The sequence below is a fragment of the Melitaea cinxia genome, chromosome 12, assembly GCF_905220565.1.
Source record: "Melitaea cinxia chromosome 12, ilMelCinx1.1, whole genome shotgun sequence".
Taxonomy (NCBI): Eukaryota; Metazoa; Arthropoda; class Insecta; order Lepidoptera; family Nymphalidae; genus Melitaea; species Melitaea cinxia.
Window position 1 is genome coordinate 11,879,948 of NC_059405.1, and position 20,041 is coordinate 11,899,988.

General features: G+C 41.0%; 1 protein-coding gene across 1 annotated transcript in view; it reads left to right on the forward strand.

Moving 5' to 3' along the window:
* LOC123658250 (monocarboxylate transporter 4) overlaps window positions 1–20,041 on the forward strand; it is a 66,679-nt gene that overhangs the window by 42,052 nt on the left and 4,586 nt on the right. Inside the window, exons 4-10 of the mRNA XM_045593690.1 lie at window positions 713–960; window positions 9,373–9,501; window positions 9,616–9,786; window positions 11,085–11,230; window positions 15,735–15,801; window positions 17,315–17,534; window positions 18,977–19,155. Coding sequence (XP_045449646.1) covers window positions 713–960; window positions 9,373–9,501; window positions 9,616–9,786; window positions 11,085–11,230; window positions 15,735–15,801; window positions 17,315–17,534; window positions 18,977–19,155 — 1,160 coding nt within the window. The remainder of the gene's footprint in view (window positions 1–712; window positions 961–9,372; window positions 9,502–9,615; window positions 9,787–11,084; window positions 11,231–15,734; window positions 15,802–17,314; window positions 17,535–18,976; window positions 19,156–20,041) is intronic.

The window sequence follows — 20,041 nt, forward strand, 5'->3', positions numbered from 1 at the left end:
CGCTAAATATCTCTAAATTCGGTACTTTATATTAGGTTTGTAAGAAGATAATAGTTGACATGGTTGATGTATAAAAAAGACATCTCTTTGTAATTAGCGTAAAATTTTGCAAACAGAATCTATCTTATCTTAAATAAATTTGTTATCATAAGATTAGGGTTATAAAACAAGTGAAAGTCAATTTGATAAACGTACTTTTGTTACTACCAGGATTTTGATTTAAAATCTCAATATATTTTATTTTACGTGTAAAATATTTGAAATTTACAACATTTTTTACAATTTTTTTGAAATTTACAACATTTACAAGGAGTCTGACATAACCCTATGGCGCGGGGGCGCCAGAGGGTTATGTCAGACTCCTGCTGACTAAAAAAACCACCACGTGTGAACAGTCGTCCGCCTGGGTGGGGCAAGATGGGGTCGCGCTAGCATTCGCCACCTCATCTTCAAAAGTACCTGTGACCTAGCTTTATGAAATAAAGAATAATTTAAAGAATGTTTGAATGTGTTTAAATGAAAATTAAAAAATTAATTCTAAATGAATGAATTAATATATATATATATATATATATATATATATATATATATATTCCCTACTATGAGTAACGATCGCTATCAGGTGTACATGATAACAACCGGGACCGACACACGGTGAATTAATTAAGAAAATGAAATGGTTTAAAAGTTAATATTACTATCTTTCTCTCAGGTATGGGCTTCGGTATGATCTACCTTCCCTCCGTGGTAGCTGTAGGCTACTATTTCGAGACCCGTCGCTCCTTAGCTACAGGTATCGCAGTATGCGGTTCGGGGGTTGGCACATTTAGTTTTGCTCCCCTGGCCGCTGTTCTTCTGAATGAATTTGGTTCATGGCAGAACGCGAATCTACTTCTCGCTGGGTTGATCTTGAATTGTGCAGTATTCGGAGCGTTAATGAGACCACTCGTGTATCCGAAAGTAAGTAACTTCAACTCTTATCTATTTTAATATTATTAATAAGTGTGAGATATTTTTTGTTTGAACTCTTAAACTTTGGGATCACAATTAGGTTCCGATTTTAAATATTTTTGCACTAGAAAACCTTTATATTAGTTATATAGAGAATGCATTAAATTATGTAAATTTTTTATAGCTCGAAATAATGTTTTATTCCTGGAAATAAACAAAATAACACCAACAAAGCGTAAGGGTTTAAAAATAGTTTGCATGCTGGTGCACGCGGCTCAATGTGATGATACTAAATAGGATTAGCTGTCGTGTTTGCCTTATGGATATAAAATGTTTATGTTTAGCATAAAACAGTTTATACATATGTCATCATTAAAAAATAGAGAATTAAACTTTTGTCCAATTCACAATTTTGAAAAAGACCAATTCAAACTTTGTGACACTTACTTAGGTTTCTAGACGATATTGGACTTCTAAGACACATTTTTCCGTTTATTGTTACATTGTGTGCCAAGATGCGTAATTGTTACCGTATACACGTCTTTTATTGTTGTAAGGTGAATAAGCTATTCATTGCCAAGGGTATCTGTACTCACAAACATAGAAACCATTATAGTAAAGTTCTTATAAACATTATTACTTATTTTTGAATTCATGGTTTGCAGCGTCCATATTTAAATTTCATCTCTGGGTCTTTATTTTAATTCACCAAAGTGTCAGAAATAACAATCCATAGACTAAAAATAGAAGCTTTAATTTAGCAATAGATTAAGCGCGCATTTCATTTGGTTTAATTAGTGGTTTAGTGGGAGTAGGCTTTTGTATGCCTGAAATTTGCTGAATCATTCGAGACTTTTAAAACCCTGTCAAAGGCGGAAAAATAATTAAATACAACCTCAACCTTTGACATTATGTTTTTTAGAATTCAGAAATTAGAGATAGAAGTTTAAATTAATTATCTTTATTATTTAATAAACAAGCCAGGACCTTTTATTAAATCACTACTATTGTTACGTCCGACCTGGAGTATATTGAAACGAGTGGAAGCGTGATCTCAGGTACGAACGGGACGAACAATTGTCTGCAGTACGCAGAGCTAACACTCAATGTCTTAAATAAAAATCCTACCTTAGTTTCACTGAATACTGTTCGGTGAAGCCTCGCCAGGTATAACTTAATTAACATCAAACTATAATAAATTGGCCAATCATTACGTCTAATGCTAATCAATTATACTTAACTGAAGTGGCGGGCTGAAGCAGGAACCAGCAATCAAAATGGCCGTTGTTCGGCGTAGTTCCCTCACGTTTTTCACAATAATTCAACAAGGAATACAAGGAATACACTTTGCTATTAACAATTAAATTACTTCAAACAACAAAGGATGGTTCGATCAACAAAAGGCGATAATTTTTCGCGAGAACGAACAAGTACAAACAAAAGCGTAACTTTTATACGGAGACCGGAAAAAACGATGCAAATTTTAAATTCAAAAAGGTGACGAATGACAGCTCATAGATAAAAACCATTTCGTAAACTATACTAACTGTCATAGATAATATAATAGTTTAGTGTTGCTACATTTGGTTCATAACATCTACCCGCCTCGGCCAGGACTACCTGGCCGCTAATCAATTGGCAGTCGTGACAAGGTTGATACCGCTCTCTTCAGAACAGAACCGTCCACCCGAACCTCAGCAAAACGGGGCACTCCATCTGCTCCAAAGACGAGGTTAAGAATGCGCCCTCTGCGCCAACACAGTGGCGGTGAGTTAGCGTCCTTAACCAGAACGAGGTCACCAACATGCGGTGGATCAGTCTTGTCAGTCCACTTAACGCGCTGCTGGAGAATATGCAAATATTCCAAATTCCAACGTTTCCAAAAGCTCTGAGTGAGTTGTTGGATCAATTCAAACCGCGAGAGACGATTGAGTTTCACATCAACATAGGGGTATTCCGGCAGGGCGTTCAGCGGCCGTCCAATCAAAAAATGGCCCGGTGTGAGGGCTTCCAAATCGTTAGGGTCTGAAGAGATCGGGCACAACGGGCGTGAATTCAACATGGCTTCAATTTTGCAAAACACAGTTGCGAGCTCCTCAAATGTTAATACGGACTCGCCAATTACTCGTCGCAAATGTGTTTTGGCAACCTTTACAACACTTTCAAAAATTCCTCCCCAGTGGGGGCATGACGCGGGACTGAACTTCCAAGTTATTCTGCGACTAGCTAGTCTAGACGCAATCTCAGTCTCATTAGACGCCAAAAATTCATATATCTCTTTTAAATAGTTATTTGTGCCTTTGAAGTTGGTGCCGCAATCCGACCGAATCAAGGACGGTAGTCCTCGTCGTGACACGAATCTATCTAACGTCGCAACAAAGGCCTCTGTCGAGAGGGCTGAGACTAGTTCTAAGTGTACCGCCTTGGTGGACAGGCAAACAAAGACGCACAGGTAGGACTTGACCGTTTTACTGTTCCTGAGGGTCGAGGTCTTAACCGAAAAGGGACCTGCAAAGTCCGTCCCAACTCCAGCAAAGGGCCTTGTCTCTGTGACCCGATCCGACGGCAGGTCACCCATGATAGGCTGCATGGTAGAGGCCTTGAGTCTATAACAAGACATGCAGCGAAAGACCACACTACGGATCGTCCTTCGGGCCGATAAAATCCAAAATTCTCGTTGTAAAATGGCCAATAAGGCATTACAGCCGGCGTGGGAGTTCTTGATGTGACGATCAGTCACCAACAAACTCACTAAGTGGCCACTTTTGGGCAACAGGAGGGGATGACGAGCTCCATACGGGAGGTTTGCGTTCCTTAGACGTCCTCCGACTCGCAAAAGACCCGCACTGTCCAAAAAGGGGTTCAGTTTGCAAATGGCTCCAGACAGCTTACATTTGCCTTTTCTCAAAATATCAATCTCATTTTCAAAGTTCTCTTCTTGCACAGAACGAACCCAATGAAGAAGAGCATCCTGGAGCTCTTGTGGCGATAAGAACGCCTCCAAGCATTTGTTCTGTGGGTGTCTACAATTTCTGGTGAAGCGCTTGATCCAAGCGGTGACCCCCAGTAATTTGTCTAATGAGCTGTAGCGATTCATTAGGAAATCTGGGTCGAACGGATGGTCCCGCCGTTCAATCGCAAGGGTTCGCAACCCAGGCAATGTGACAGTATCCAAGGCCGGTGTTCGCGGCCAATTAGATTCTGACCTGGTCAACCACTCAGGTCCCCACCACAGGGAGTGCTCAACCAAAAAGGGGGCCATACATCCCCGTGATGCGCAATCAGCAGGGTTGACTTCGCCAGGCACATGCCTCCAGATTAACGGGGTTTCCGATTTCTGGATCTGAGAGACCCGATTTGCAACAAACACCTCTAAGGTGTGGACTGACGTCTTCAGCCAACATAGGACAATTTGACTGTCAGTCCATGCATAGACTGTCTCAATGTTAACTGACGGGCACAAGGTGGACATGACGTGATTCAAGAGGCGAGCAAGAAGGGCCGCCCCTGACAACTCTAGCTTGGGAATTGTCAAGGTAGTTCGAAGAGGCGCGACCTTGCTCTTCGCCATGACCAATGACACCTTCACTTGACCATCCATGGTCACGGTGCGCAAATATACGGCTGCTGCGTACCCACGTTCCGAAGCGTCCGAAAACCCATGAAGGGACGCTGTATGCTTCCCTGGTGGAAGCATAGCACGGGGCAACGATATCATATTGATAGCAGGCAATGAGGAAGCAAACAGGAGCCAGTCCTTCAAAATAGCTTCGCGGAGTGGCTCGTCCCATCCAAGACCTGCAGTCCAAAGTCTCTGCAGGAAGCATTTGGCCCAGAATATGACTGGGCATATCCAACCATTGGGATCAAACGTTCTCGCGACAGTCGACAGAACCAGCCGTTTCGTCCAAGTGCGAGGCGAATCCAAATCGACGTTGAACGTGAAGATGTCCTGGACTGGTCTGTACTGTATTCCAAGGACTGTCATCATGGTAGGATTGTCACGGTTCTCAAATAGGTGAGGATCCTGCTGGTGGTCATCAGGTAGCCCATCCAAGAGCGCAGGTAAGTTGGAGATCCATTTACGCAATTCATATCCTGCGGAGGCTAGGATGCCAATCAATTTGTCACGCAAAAGGAGAGCCTCTCTCTCCGTGGACGCACCAGTGCATATGTCATCAACATATAGGTCCTCCTTCAAAATGGCGGCTGCGCGAGGAAACGACATACGCTCTCGATCTGCGAGCTCCCAAAGCGAACGTATGGCCAAAAAGGGGCTAGACCGCAGCCCGTATGTGTTCGTGTTGAGTTCGTAGACAAGTATGGGATCTTGCGGGTTTTCCCGCCACAATATCAGCTGGTATCGACGATCATCAGGGTGGATTACCGTTTGCCTGAACATCATCTTGATGTCAGCTACGAAAACGAATTGGTGACGCCGAAACCGCGTGATGACGTCACAAAGGTCCTTAAGCAATTTGGGACCAGAATGAAGACACTGGTTCAAGGACACTCCCGATGTGGTCTGCGCAGAACCATCAAATACTGTGCGCAGCTTGCCACTTGACGGCTTTATCACAGCATGATGTGGGAGGAAAAAATGCTCCATCGAGCGCCAATCAAATTTTGACACAGACATGTGTCCCAAATCTTCATACTCCCGCATGAAGTCAATATACTTCTCTTTGAGTAGCGGGTCCCTGCTCATGCGGCGTTCCATTGCCAACAAACGCTTCTCTGCAGTAGGCCGCGAGTCGCCAAGGGGCGGTCGTACGGCAAGAAATGGCAATCTTGTCATGATCCGGCCAGAACGAAGATAACTGGTGTTGCTCTTGTAGAACCGTTCACACTCCTCGTGTTCCGGATCAGAGCGGGGTGCTTGTGGTGGCTCTTCCACTTCCCAAAATCTCTGCACGGCGTCAGAGAGGGCGGAGCCCACCATCAAAGCCGTTCCAGGTTCAGCAGGAGGGGGAGCCCTCAATACAGGCCCCATCAATGCGAACCCAAATATGGTCCGGAGGGCTACTAAGCCACCTGGCTGCAAAACACGATCCTTACCGAGTAATATTTTGCCCAGTACATCGGCGCCAAGCAACAAATCGACCGTGCCAGGTAGGTCGAATTTAGGGTCAGCCAAGTCCAAATCGGCGGTCAATTTTACCGCATCCGCAGACAACCGAACTTGCGGGTGACTGCCCAAGATGTTCTCCATCACAATGGCCGACGATCTCAGCGTCGGGCGTGGAGAATTTGAAGGCGAGAACTCAAACGAAACGTGGCCCTCAACCGTGGTTACAGGGGCGTTCCCGACACCTCTTATTACATCTGAATACTTTTTAATATTCAGGCCAGTCTGCCCCACCAACCAAGACGAGGCTATGCACCCTTGTGAGCCTGTGTCCAATATTGCTCGGACTACAACCGAGGCGCCCGTCCGTCCCCAGACCCGGACATAGGCCGTGGGCAAGAGGACGGTCTCAAAAGGGGGTGGTGCATAGCGGGGGCAGACGCCAACATCCTAATGTTGGCGTGGCGGCGATCTATCGCCGCTGTCCCGGGACGGCACGTCAAAACGAGGGAGTGGTTTAAACTCGCCCTCCTCTCGATGGCGACTGCCACGAGCCATAGTCGGCGGTTCGTAGCGCCGGGAGCGTCCGTACTGAGGGTTGCGCGGCTCCAAACGGGAACGCTCCGCCAGAGGGGGGGACGGCAATCGTACCGGACGTGCGTCACGGTAATCGTGGTAAATGACTGGAGGTGACCGTGATTGGTCACGAGGGTGCGGTGAGGGCGAACGGGGCACAAAGGTGCGGGATTGAACCCGAGGCCCCCTCCCATACCCGCCCGTGGGGCTGCGCGCCGAATCATGTCGGCGATCCACAGCAGCACAATCTGCGTGGCGGGGGGGAGGTGAGCCGGACTCCAAATTGCGGGACTGAGCCCGGTGTCCGCTCTCATACCCGCCCGAAGGCGACCCCGGGTGGTCGCGGCGGCCATTTGCGTTGGCGCACAGCACCTTTAAATGTTGCCCTCCACAAACAGGACACGGGTGCATGTCGGGGCAAGCGCGCTGAAAGTGGTCCCCCAGGCAGGAGAAACACCAGCCTCGGGCCTTAGCAATCCGCCTACGAGAGGCCACATGCAACGCTACAAAGTCCGGGCACTGCATCGTTCGGTGCCCCCGGGACTTACAGAACCGGCAGACCGGTCGCGCAGCCTGCGCGACTGCAAAGCGGGGGGACGCCCTTCCCTTTGGCGCCATTTGAGCAGTGCGCCGTTTGTTGGTGGGTCCGGAGCTTGATAGTCCCACCGGCGCATTCATAACGTCGCCCATGCGACACTCATTCTCCAGGAACGCCAACAATTGCTCATAACTAGGGAGAGGAGATGCCTCATCCCTAGTGTGCGCCTGTTCAAAACGTGCTCTCAGGGACACCGGCAACCGCTTGAGCATAATACGCACCAACCAGTATGACGACTGGTCAACCGGCAGGCCCAAGCGGCTAAGAGCATTGGTAGCTGCAACGAGGGGGTTAAGCATCTTGGTCCTCAACTGGGCGGTATTACTCACGACAGGAATGTCCATTATCTGGTCGATATGAGCATCGGCCAGACAGCGCTGGTTTTGGTAGCGCTTGGTGAGTAATGACCGCGCGACCGCATAGCTCCCTTCACAAATCGGGAGGTGCTGCACCAATTCTCTTGCCTCTCCATCCAGCACTGAGAGCAGGTAGGCCAGCTTTTGGGACAGGCTCAAATCCTCCCTAGAGTCCACAAGGCTTTCGAACAGGCCGATGAAACCCATCCATGCGTCGAGTCGACCATCGAAATGGGGGAGATCCAGGTTAGGCAGTCGGGTCAAAAGGCCCACGGGAGTCTTCAAAGAGGCCCTTGTAGGCGGTACTCCGGCGCGCGAGGCTAAGATCTCCCGGGCGCGTTGGGAGATTTCATCGGCGAGGCCCAAAATTTGGACGTAGTCCTCGTGGACTTGCTCCCGTCGCTCCTTCGGAAGCGACTCCATTGGCACATCGTCAAGGTGCAGAAGGAGGCGCTGGTACAGAGTCTCGACCTGTTCAAGTCGAGCCGGGCATTTCTCGTACCTGTCTATTAAGGCCTCCGTGCGGTCTTCCCTATTCACCAAGGCGACCGCTGAACTGAACCATCTCAGTTGAGCTGTGATTCCTGAACAAGATTCACGGACCATGGTGACCGCGGTCGAAGTCATCTTCAAAGGCACAGATATAACAACAGTAACAACAAACAATAATCAAATTAATTCCAATGAAACAACTGCTATCACTGAATTGAAATCAAGTATCAAATCTTAAATAACTTCAGTAATAATACAAGAAAAAATTAAAACTAAGTTTTTTAATCTAATATTTCAACAAACTAGATTCAAAGCAATAACACAATTTACTCAACAAATTAATGAATTTACTGATAAATACCCATTTAAACAGCTATTTCTAATCTTATACTAACAAACAAGAGTATTTATAAGAAATTAACCTTCAATAAAGCATAAGACAACAGCTGTTATTAACTCAAATCCAAATATTAGACCTTAAGTATCTAAATATAATATTTTAATAAAGAAAGAATTAAACAAATTGTGACCTAACTTATTCATACAATATGATAAACTGAGCAACAATAAGTTAACCACGCTCTGCTACCAAAACTTGTTACGTCCGACCTGGAGTATATTGAAACGAGTGGAAGCGTGATCTCAGGTACGAACGGGACGAACAATTGTCTGCAGTACGCAGAGCTAACACTCAATGTCTTAAATAAAAATCCTACCTTAGTTTCACTGAATACTGTTCGGTGAAGCCTCGCCAGGTATAACTTAATTAACATCAAACTATAATAAATTGGCCAATCATTACGTCTAATGCTAATCAATTATACTTAACTGAAGTGGCGGGCTGAAGCAGGAACCAGCAATCAAAATGGCCGTTGTTCGGCGTAGTTCCCTCACGTTTTTCACAATAATTCAACAAGGAATACAAGGAATACACTTTGCTATTAACAATTAAATTACTTCAAACAACAAAGGATGGTTCGATCAACAAAAGGCGATAATTTTTCGCGAGAACGAACAAGTACAAACAAAAGCGTAACTTTTATACGGAGACCGGAAAAAACGATGCAAATTTTAAATTCAAAAAGGTGACGAATGACAGCTCATAGATAAAAACCATTTCGTAAACTATACTAACTGTCATAGATAATATAATAGTTTAGTGTTGCTACATTTGGTTCATAACAACTATTGTTCCCATGACTACGATTATTATTGTTAAATGAAAATGAGTTAATACTACGAGTATATACTTTCAATGTAAACATATTGTAGAAGATAATTACTGTCGAATTCATATTCTTTTATCGTAAAATGAGTCCTATAATTTTCAGACTTCTGGTGACAAACCTTTGTTACAAAGAATGGCAGAAGAAAAAAGATTACAAATGGAAAGAGGCTCAATAGGAGGCTCATACTTTGTGGTGCATTTACCTGATGGTACTATGGAGAAAAGATTAAAGGTACTCTTAATAGCTATAAATTACTATTTAAAATCACCATTAAATGAATAAGATGTAGCTATTATTATAATTTAGAATTTTACACCTTATTGATAAATTGAAATTAAATTACAGGCACCCTTAAATATAGATCCTGGTGTACACTCGTCACTAAACTTAGAAGCCTTGGCAAGAGTTCCAACTATCCCCAATATGCCTGGAGTACCAACCGTGCCTACTCTTCCCACAATTACTGAAGCAAGAGTCGTAGAAGACGTTGAAGAAAAAAAGAAGGTACCAAAAACATAATATAAATTTGTTTTATTCTTTATTTGACTAGCCCGTTGGCGCAGTTTGTAGTTGCCCTGTTTTCTGTCCTGCGGGTTGCGGGTTCGATTCCCGCCTGAGTCTCGGTGTACTATAATATTTGTATTTATATATTTATATATGTATTATTTCTATGTATGTTTATAAAAAAAAAAGTTAAAACAGGTGGCTGTTATCTGTAACACAAGCATTAAGTTGCTTACCATAAGAACAGACGACCGTGTGTATGTTATATAATAAAAAAAAATTCTTAACATTATAAAGGACTGTTTCATCAGTTGCTGATAAAAGCTATGATTTGTTATTCGAATCATTGCAATATCCAATTAAAAATTGCCGTAGCCCCGAGAGTGCATCGCAAGCGCATTTCGAACCCGCATTTCGAACCTCCCCACGAGCACTAGTTACCATACTCACTACAGGAAAACAAGACTACTAGGGACCAGTATTATTTAATTTGATCTCCTTGAAGGTTGAGGTACTTCCCCAGACGGGCTGCTTCAGATTTTGAGCAGGATATATTCTGTTCTGCCCTATCTAAATAAAAATCTTATAATCGCTAAAGTTTACTTATAAATTAAAAAATCAAAATAGTACCTACTACCTATTTATAATTTTTAAATGTCTTTTTAAGTATGGTGAATGATGAAACGATCTAACGATACACATGTCTAGAATTGTAACCCGTTGGCGCAGTTTAGTGGACCTGCTTTCTGCTCCGTGGGTTGTGGGTTGGATTCCCGCCAGAGTCTGGGTGTAATATTTGTGTTTATATATATATATATTTTTTTTTTTTTTTTTTAATGTCACTAGGTCGGCAAACAAGCGTACGGCTCACCTGATGGTAAGCGATTACCGTAGCTTATAGACACCTGCAACACCAGAAGCATCGCAAGCGCGTTGCCGACCCAATCCCCAATCCCCCCAGGAGCTCTGGTCATCTTACTCACCAACAGGAACACAATACTGCTTGAAAACAGTATTATTTTGCTGTGATCTTCTGTAAGGTCGAGGTACTACCCCAGTCGGGCTGCTCCATATTTTGAGCAGGAAATTCCTGCTGTGCCCTACCTCAGTGACAATTTATATATTTATATATGTATTAATTCCATGTATATTTATCAAATAAATATTCAGCTATATCAGCCGGTGTTACCTATAACACAAGCGTTAAGTCGATTACCGGAGGGACAGGACCGTGGGTGCACGTCAAGACACATTTTTTTTAATTTATTTTATTTATTTATTTTTTTTTTTTTTACATTTACCGTCCGCAGAGCGAGGCGCGCGCCGCCGCGGCGCTGGCCCGCAACGTGTCGTCGCCGGCCTTCAGCGCGCAGGCGCCGGGCCTGCCCAAGAACGGCTCCGTGCCCTTCTTCGACCGCCAGCGCAAGCACAGCTCCGCCGATAGGTCAGCCGATAAGTCCACCGATAAATCCGCCGATAAGTTCACAGATAGGTATGACGCACCGTGTTTAGGTCGGAGCTTGGTTCGGTCTCGCATTTGGGAGGTACACGGTGGTCTGTAAAATTGCTTTCTTGGAAATGGTTTTGGCGTAAAGACCAACATGTGTGTAGATATGTATTGTGTGACTCGATATTCTGTGCAGTGGTCAACTTTTGGGTTTTTAAATGTGAGCTTATGTGAAATGTTAAATATTCTTTTGTTATAAAAAATTAAGAGAGCTTTGTTCGACGTGGCCCCTTGTGTTTTGCAATATTGCCTTACTCGTTTTATTGATAATACCATTTTATATTCTCATATATGCAATCTCTATATTGAAATAGTTATACGCTTCAGGCATATATTAATATTGTAAAGTTACACGGTTTGTTTGATTAAAAATTTCCACTCAATGAACCATTTGAAAATATATTTTACTGCGGCATATAAGCAAAAAATATTCGCATTGACTAATACTAACATCTATTGTACTAATTTTGTAAATTTTTAACAATATATCTAAGCTTTATTCAGGTGAAATTGCATGGGTATTTTATTGCCACATTAATTTTATAAGAGGAAATACTTTACAGTTGCATGAATTCTGTTATAGTTTTAAGTTAATTTAACTACTTACATGTTGTGGTGGGATTAATTGTTGTTTTATATATGTTTTTATTTTCTGATTATTTAACTCCACCATATTAATGTCACGTTAAAAGCTTATATCAGGAGGTAATATTCAAGTCATTTCCAAATTTAAATTTGTGAAACAAAATTTTTTAGATGCTTCCACTGAGAATGCGAAAATTTAGCTTTTTTTAAAATTCCTTAAATGTTAGTTAGTAGTTTTAGATTGATTAACAAAAAACGAAATTCCTTTTGTTGCAAATTAATTTGTTAATAAAATTGCATTTTTTTTTGTGTGCTAGAAAATCCTTCCGACTCATTTTTCTAGACGTCATTCCAGGTAGAATGAGATATAGCTCATATTTTTAACAGATTTATCTCTGATTAACACGTTTTTGAACTTGTTGACTAGACTATAATCCTGACATAACTTAAATTGAAAAAAAAAAAATATTTTTAGTGTTTCCTTATGTAAAAATAGCTTGTTAAGAAAGAGTTCACCTTTAAATGATGTCGTGGTGGAATTGTGTAAAAGTGAACTTGTGTCGTTTTGAACATTACTTCCTGGTAAATGTCTTACCGTAATTATAATTAGTTTTCTTACGTTGTTAAAAAGTTGTTTTTATTTGCATTTTAGTCCTAAAAATATTACTCATAATAAAAGGAGGGGTATCGATAAGGTAAGAAAATCGGCCCCTTTTAAAAAAAATTCTTTTATATTTTTTAGTTAGTGTATGACTCATATTTAAAAAATATATAGATTATTTCGTGGAGGTCCTATTATTTAACTTTAATTGAAGCACTCTATATATGTATGGAATAAAAGTAGTATAAGATAAAAATATTTTTATTTCAGATATAATAACCTACGAAAGAAACAACATTCATTATATGACATTATTTTTTATTAAAAATCCTATTCTAGGCCTACTCTGAATCGTCTGACCATCCACACTGCGTATCAGCAGCAGCATCTTGTATACAACTGCTGAAGTCCACAACTCGTTGTGTTCGGCGTTCGTATCTTTCATACGATAAATACCATATAACTGATGCTATGTGAGCACAACAGCCAACGGTGCGCGCTCCTACTTTGCACTGACAATACCACGCTTCTATGGTGGTGGCATTATATTGTAGCCATAGATTGTATACTTTAGAAGAGATATGTCGCGACTGTATTTTAACTCTTATTATATTGTCATTTTCCCGATGCACAAAGATTGTATAAAGTCCCTCAGCATCTAAATGTTCTTTTGTGTATGACTTCGCCTGTTTTAATTGATACACTCCCAAGGTCGTGAACCCCAATTCGTCTGATGTTAACCGTGGAAAATCAGTCAAAGCGTCACTGGTTACTTCTGCCCACGTCACTCTTTTTCTCGCCCAGCCTTCTTTTCCTACGATTTCTTGGAGGCTATTTTTGATCTTCGAAAGTCTTACCATTCGCTCGGCCAGAATATTGTCATTGTCAGTTTGAATCCTCGGTGGTCTATAAGCATTGCATATACTGCATACTATCTTTACGTAGTCGCCAATGTAGGGTATTTGGGAGTTCGGCATGACATTATTCAGTAACTTAAATGTCTTAATTAGACCATTGACGGCTTCTATTACTCATCTTATAGATGTTATTAAACGTGAATCATTGGCATCTTCCGTAGTGTGCTGAACTTCTCCTTGTAAAAAGTGAGGCATTTTGGGGATAAGGTTCATATCTTCCATGAAACTAATGCTATCTCGGAATCCTCTGTCCACGACTATAACGTCTTCTTCTTTCAGCCATTCTTTTAAAGATTCAGCACTTTTGGTAAGATGAGAATTTAATATGGAAGCGTCATTATTTTTTTCCGTCGGCGAAAAAAGGTCCCAATACGTCTAAAATATATCCTGTTGTGCTTACTATGATCATTGGCTTGACAAGTGGCCTACCCTTATGAACATAATAGGTTCTTCTCTGAAAGCTATAATCTCCACTTTTTTGTAGATAAATATAGGTACCGTCTACGACGATAATAACATTATCTTCTTCTGTATTAAATAATTTCTTTGCCATTGGTCGTGTACGTTTTTCAATAAAATGTTGCCTGGTCACGTGACTATATCCTAAATATTTCGGAACGAACTGGTCCATTAACACTTTCCTGCAGCTATGAATACATCTACTAATCACCATTTTAGGCATATGAAATAAAGAAGCCAGCACTTGATGCGACAATCCTGTTCGAAGCTTCGTTAAAAATACAGCTAAACAAGTGCGGTTACTTCTTTGATCAGTAGATCTAAGGTAATCTTTTACATGGTTAAATAGGTTGTCAAAGCACTCAATATTTAATCCTGTTAATGCCCAATAATCTTCGTCTTTGAGATTATCGGCAGTGTCAAAGTCAAGTCCTTATTTAATCGCCATACTACGGACATTTTCTAGTAACTGGATGATGTCTGTACAATTCAACATACTAAACTGTTCTGCTGGCTCAACGGATAAAGCATCTTCCTCTTTAATAAAGAATGGTGACTTTAAGATTAAATGTCTTTCACAACATCTACTTCCCGGGGGAATCAGAAATCCTTGCTGTACAAAGAACTTGCATCTAGCCTCTGATGTAATAACTTTTAATACTCTATCACTTCTTTTACAGATTACGCACTTTTTGTGGTCGTTGCGGGAACGCTGAATGTCAATTTTAATGTTACGAGGACTTAATATCTTACTAGTTGTAGCTTCTTCATCTGATTCGGTCTCTCGACTTTCCTCTTCCATAGGCGCACTTGACGTAGAATCCACAAAGCAAGGAGCACTGCTACACGAAGGAGCATCAGAAACGTTGCTACATGAAGGTCGACAATTGTTGTAGGCTAGTGTGAAACAATCAGGACAAACTTTAGAGTTACTTGTTAAGCCTTCGTTTATTGTCTTTAAGAAGCGCACGTAAGCGTCATTCTTAACACTCCGTAACTTGTTTTTTCTCACTCGGGATGTACAACAGTCACATAAACAGCTTTTAGGCATCACGAAATCACTTGTTTCTTTGACTATTAAAACAAAATCGAAGTAACACAAGAGCTAGGTCGAACGGAACAAAAGAACTAACTGATTACTAAAACTTAAACAAGAAAGCTATTCACGAAAAAGTAAGAAAACTCACGAAACGCGAAAAAATTACGAAAAAATGAATAGTGTGTAGCCACCTTAACCATGTAACGCGAAACAGACGTAAAAGTCGCGAAACGCGAAAACGTTGCGAATAGTGTGTAGCAGGCTTAAACCGTTAAGAGGGTACTTGTAGAAGTATTTTATTATAAACACCGCCTACCCAGCGAACGCAATTAAGATAAAATAAACACTGATAATGTGAGTATGGAAACTTGACCTAACGTACTTATAATCCAAAAAAGTTTTATTACACCATGAGCACATTTTTTTAGCAAATCAGTTTTTTTTATATATTGTGCCTTGGCTGTCGGGTAACGTGTAGACGCAACAATAAAAGTGCTAAAAAAATGCGCTCTGTATACAATGATCACGAGTATGCCCCAAAAAAGCGATTTTTCTTGAAAAAACGACGTTTAGACTTCACTTTACGGTATAAGTTTCCCTAGAAAATGGGACTATATATAATCATATTTATACGCACCATTAAATATGGGTCCACTAGTATTTAGAAAGAGACAAAATTTTTAAAAACAACAGAAGTCAGTTTTTGTCAAAATAGGGGCCGATTTTCTTAGCTTATCGATACCCCTCCTTTGCAGTTATTTTGTTGTGTCTAAACTTAATAAATATGATCATCAAAAATTCGATAACAGGCCGTGAATAATTATATTTAAACTTTTAAAAATGTATTTTCAGATTTAAACCGTCCTTAGCAGCAATTAAAGCTACGTCAAAAGCTTCAGTTAGCAGTCACCGTTATGATGTGAGTAGTCATCTAAACAAATAAATAAAATTAGAGTGTCTGTGTTTTTTACAATTTTTGTCTGTCTGTCTGTCCGTCCGTCCGTCCGTCCGTCTTTCTCTAACTCTGTTTGTTCCGGATAAACTCAAACAGCTGGACCGATTCTGATGGGACTTTTACTGGCCGATAGCTGGTAAAATAAGGAGTAGCGTGGCTACTTTTATTTTAGAAATTTATTTATTTTATAAGTCTGCGAACTGAACAATACCTTTTTTTGTTAAATTCTAAAAATAGTATTATATGTATAAGAGACAAGCTTTACGCATAATAAAAAGTGTTGAATTTTGGTAAATAATTGTGTTTGCTCGCAAACGAAAAAAAACCGACTTCAATTACATCGACAAGTAATACAACGTAGATCGAGGAAAAAATAGTCAAGCAACCACGCGTTATCAAAGATTACTCAAAAAGTAGTTATCAGATCTCAATAAAATTTATATGTGACCACATGATAAACATCAGCTTTCGATTAAATTAAAAATTATCAAAATCGGTACACCCAGTAAAAAGTTATTGCGGATTTTCAAGAGTTTCCCTCGATTTATCGGGGATCCCATCATCAGATTCTGGTTTCCTTGTCATGGTACCAAACTAGGTATATCCCCTTTCCAACAAAAAAAGAATTATCAAAATCGGTACATCCAGTAGAAAGTTATGCGGTATAATACAACATAGGTCGACGAAAAAAGCGTCAAGTAAAAACGCATTATTAGATATAACTCGAAAAGTAGTTGTTAGATCTCAAATAAATTTAAATGGGACCAATTGGCACACACCACCTTTCGATTAAAACAAAATTTGTCGAAATCGGTCCACACGGTCAAAAGTTCTGATGTAACATACATAAAAAAAAAAAAAAAAAAATACAGTCGAATTGAGAACCTCCTCCTTTTTTGGAAGTCGGTTAAAAAGTATCACACAAACAGTACAATTTCCTGTCAAGTTTCTTTTTTTTTAACTTTATTCTTTAGAGTCCATGGGATGCGTTCCTAAGTTGCAGACAGACAAAAAATAAAAATAAAAATCTGTTTCACCTTCAGTATCGATTATAGACCGCACTCTTATTTTTTTTTTTTTGATATCTATAATTTACAGATATACGGTTCAGCTACACATACATATCGCCCGATTATCATTTTATACTAGTAGCGCAATTTATTTGCTACATAAAATTAGTTCACGTATCATCATCATATAGCGCGTTCGTGAGCTCACTCGTAGCCTTTAAATATCATAAAATATAGTCATACTTTTATGTTAATTTTTATATCTTTTATTTATAATAATCAGCCATAGTTACAATAAATCAGTCATTGGATTTATTTACACCTTTATTCTATAGATAGCCGATTTTATATTTAGGTATACTATTAGGTTCATAACAGTTCGAGTTGAATACCCAAGGCAGTACTTTATATAGATAATCCTATTTGTTTTTTAAATACGTTATTAATAAAAAATAATCTTTCAACAGGGCGATGCAGAAAGTGGGGTATACAATTCTAAGTTGTCTGTGGCGGCTGCGAGAGAACCTTCTAGAATGGTCCGACCGCTTTCTAGAAAAGATATCTTTTATTCGGGATCAGTTATAAATTTGCCGCAGTACCAGAGCCAGAAATCGTTGCAAGGTTACCGGAATTCCGTTCTCAGTTTACCACAAAGTAGACAAGCTGGCGAAATGGAGAGGCAGGAACGTGAGTACTGATACAATGTTTTTGAGTAAAAAAGATTTTTATTTGTAGTACAAACGAATTTGAAATCAGTTAACTAGACAAATGTAATTACTATTATAAAGATGCGGTGGTTTGTTTGTTCATTCAAAACTATTTAAACAACCTTAGTCTTGGTAGGACATAGCCGGAAATATCCTACCCAAAGTCTGAACCAGCCCGACTGGGGAAGTACCTCGACCTTACAGATGGTGACCTATTGGATCACAGCTAAATAATACTGCTTTCAAGTAATGTCGTGTTCCTGTGATGGGTTAGGTGACCAGAGCAGGGATATTCCGGTATGGGTTATTTACCTTTATAAAACGGTACTTATCGAATCAAAATAACGGTAAGAGAATCATTCGGTAACCGAATCATATCGGTAATACAGTATCGAGATAAACCGGTAGTAGGCATAACGTTCGCGTCGTAAGTTTAAGCGGGCAATTCCCGTTCTTGTAGCTGCGCTGCGCTAGCTCGGATTGCGGTCCGAACGTACACCATATCTCTATCTCATTCGCTCCCGTGTGTTGCGTGATTTTACTTAAAACTTATTTATTTGTGATAGACGACAGGCCCCGGGCGTGGCGCGAGCAAGTTTTCATCTCTTTTTCGCGTTAATGTTTACATTGCATATAACGAATAATTCAAAACAAAAAACTTAATTACTTTCATAGTTAAAGAAGCCAGTCTTATGAAAAACCAAGCATTATCAATAAAAGCAAAGGAACATTACAGATTCTTCATTTCAAACGATGGCTCACAGATTTTGTCACCCTCTGTTACTTCTCCGAATCATTTAAAACCGAAATACATAACGTTATATTTCGGTATTACAGTTTAATCGGTAACCGTTTTATTACGGTTTTGGAACCGAAATAAAACGGTAACCTTTTCAATCGGTAACCGATTCATACGGTAACCGTTTCAAACGGTTACCTTTATGAATCGGTTTGGCGAACCCTGGACCAGAGATCCTGGGGGAATTGGGGATAGGGTCGACAGACAGACAGTGCTTGCTAGGATTCTGGTGTTGAAGATATGCTACGGTAATCGCTTAACATCAAATGTTAGTTACCACACTTGTTTACCGACCTTCAGCCTGTAATATTCCACTACTGGGCATATTTATTTATTTTATTTATTTACACTTTTTGCACACTAACACAAAAGTAACATAAGTTTAATGAGGTTAAAAAAAAATAATAAATTTACATTAGTTGCAACAGGCGGCATACGCCTCTTTCCCCATGTAGGAGAAGGATCAGAGCTTAATCCACCACGCTGCTCCAATGTTGGCGGATACCGACCTGGTTGTATAATAAATAAGCAGCCCCCCACTAAGACGCCCCCACTAAGACGCCCCCACTAAGACGCCCCCACTAAGACGCCCCCCACTAAGCAGCCCCCCCACTGTCCCGCAGAGTACGAGCTGTGCCCGTGCCTGTCGCTGCCCGGCTCGTTCAGGTCGGCGCTGGCGTCCATGCTGGACGTGAGCCTGCTGCGCGACCCCGCCTTCATGCTCATCGGCGTGTCCAACGTGTTCGGCATGGCCGGCCTCTACGTGCCCTTCGTCTACATCGTCGACGCCGCGCACCTCAATGTGAGTCCGCGAGCCCGCACGTGCGCACTGTTAGGAGCCTCAAGGCGAGAGTCTTTTTAAAAAAAGGAAACAAAATTTAATTTTAAAGCACACGTCTAGCGCGGATGGAAGATGGGAATGAGACTGACTGTGGCGAATAAGTAATAACACCTGCTAAAGGATAGAAAAACTGAATGGGCAGAATAGGAGTGCTGAATAAGGGTAACTGATCAGGGTTATAACAGCACGCACGCCTTACGCAAGGAGCTAAGACTGAGCCATGCGTACAGTAGGCATAGTAAAATATATTCAAACAGCAAAGAGTACCTTCACTTTTTAACCATAACATAACTTTGAAGCCGAACGCTAAGAACTAGTCTACAAACTACGTCAAATTCATTATTATCATTTTAACTGAGGTAGAGCACAGCAGGAATTTCCTGCTCAAAATATTGAGCAGCCCGACTGGGGTAGTACCTCGACCTTACAGAAGATCACAGCAAAATAATACTGTTTTCAAGCAGTATTGTGTTCCTGTTGGTGAGTAAGGTGACCAGAGCTCCTGGGGGGATTGGGGATTGGGTCGGCAACGCGCTTGCGATGCTTCTGGTGTTGCAGGTGTCTATAAGCTACGGTAATCGCTTACCATCAGGTGAGCCGTACGCTTGTTTGCCGACCTAGTGACATAAAAAAAAAAAAAAATTATTATTGACACAGCAATCAGATCAATCTGTTCATCAACTAAATAGAGCAACTTAGTTTAGTATTGCGACAGATTGAGTTCCAGTTACTCTCATTTACTATATAAAATACTCTCATCTCAATTAATATATAAAAATATAAAAACGTGGACTCGTGGATATAAAATCAGTGGACTCGCGTTGAGTTTTAGAAATTTTAAAACTAG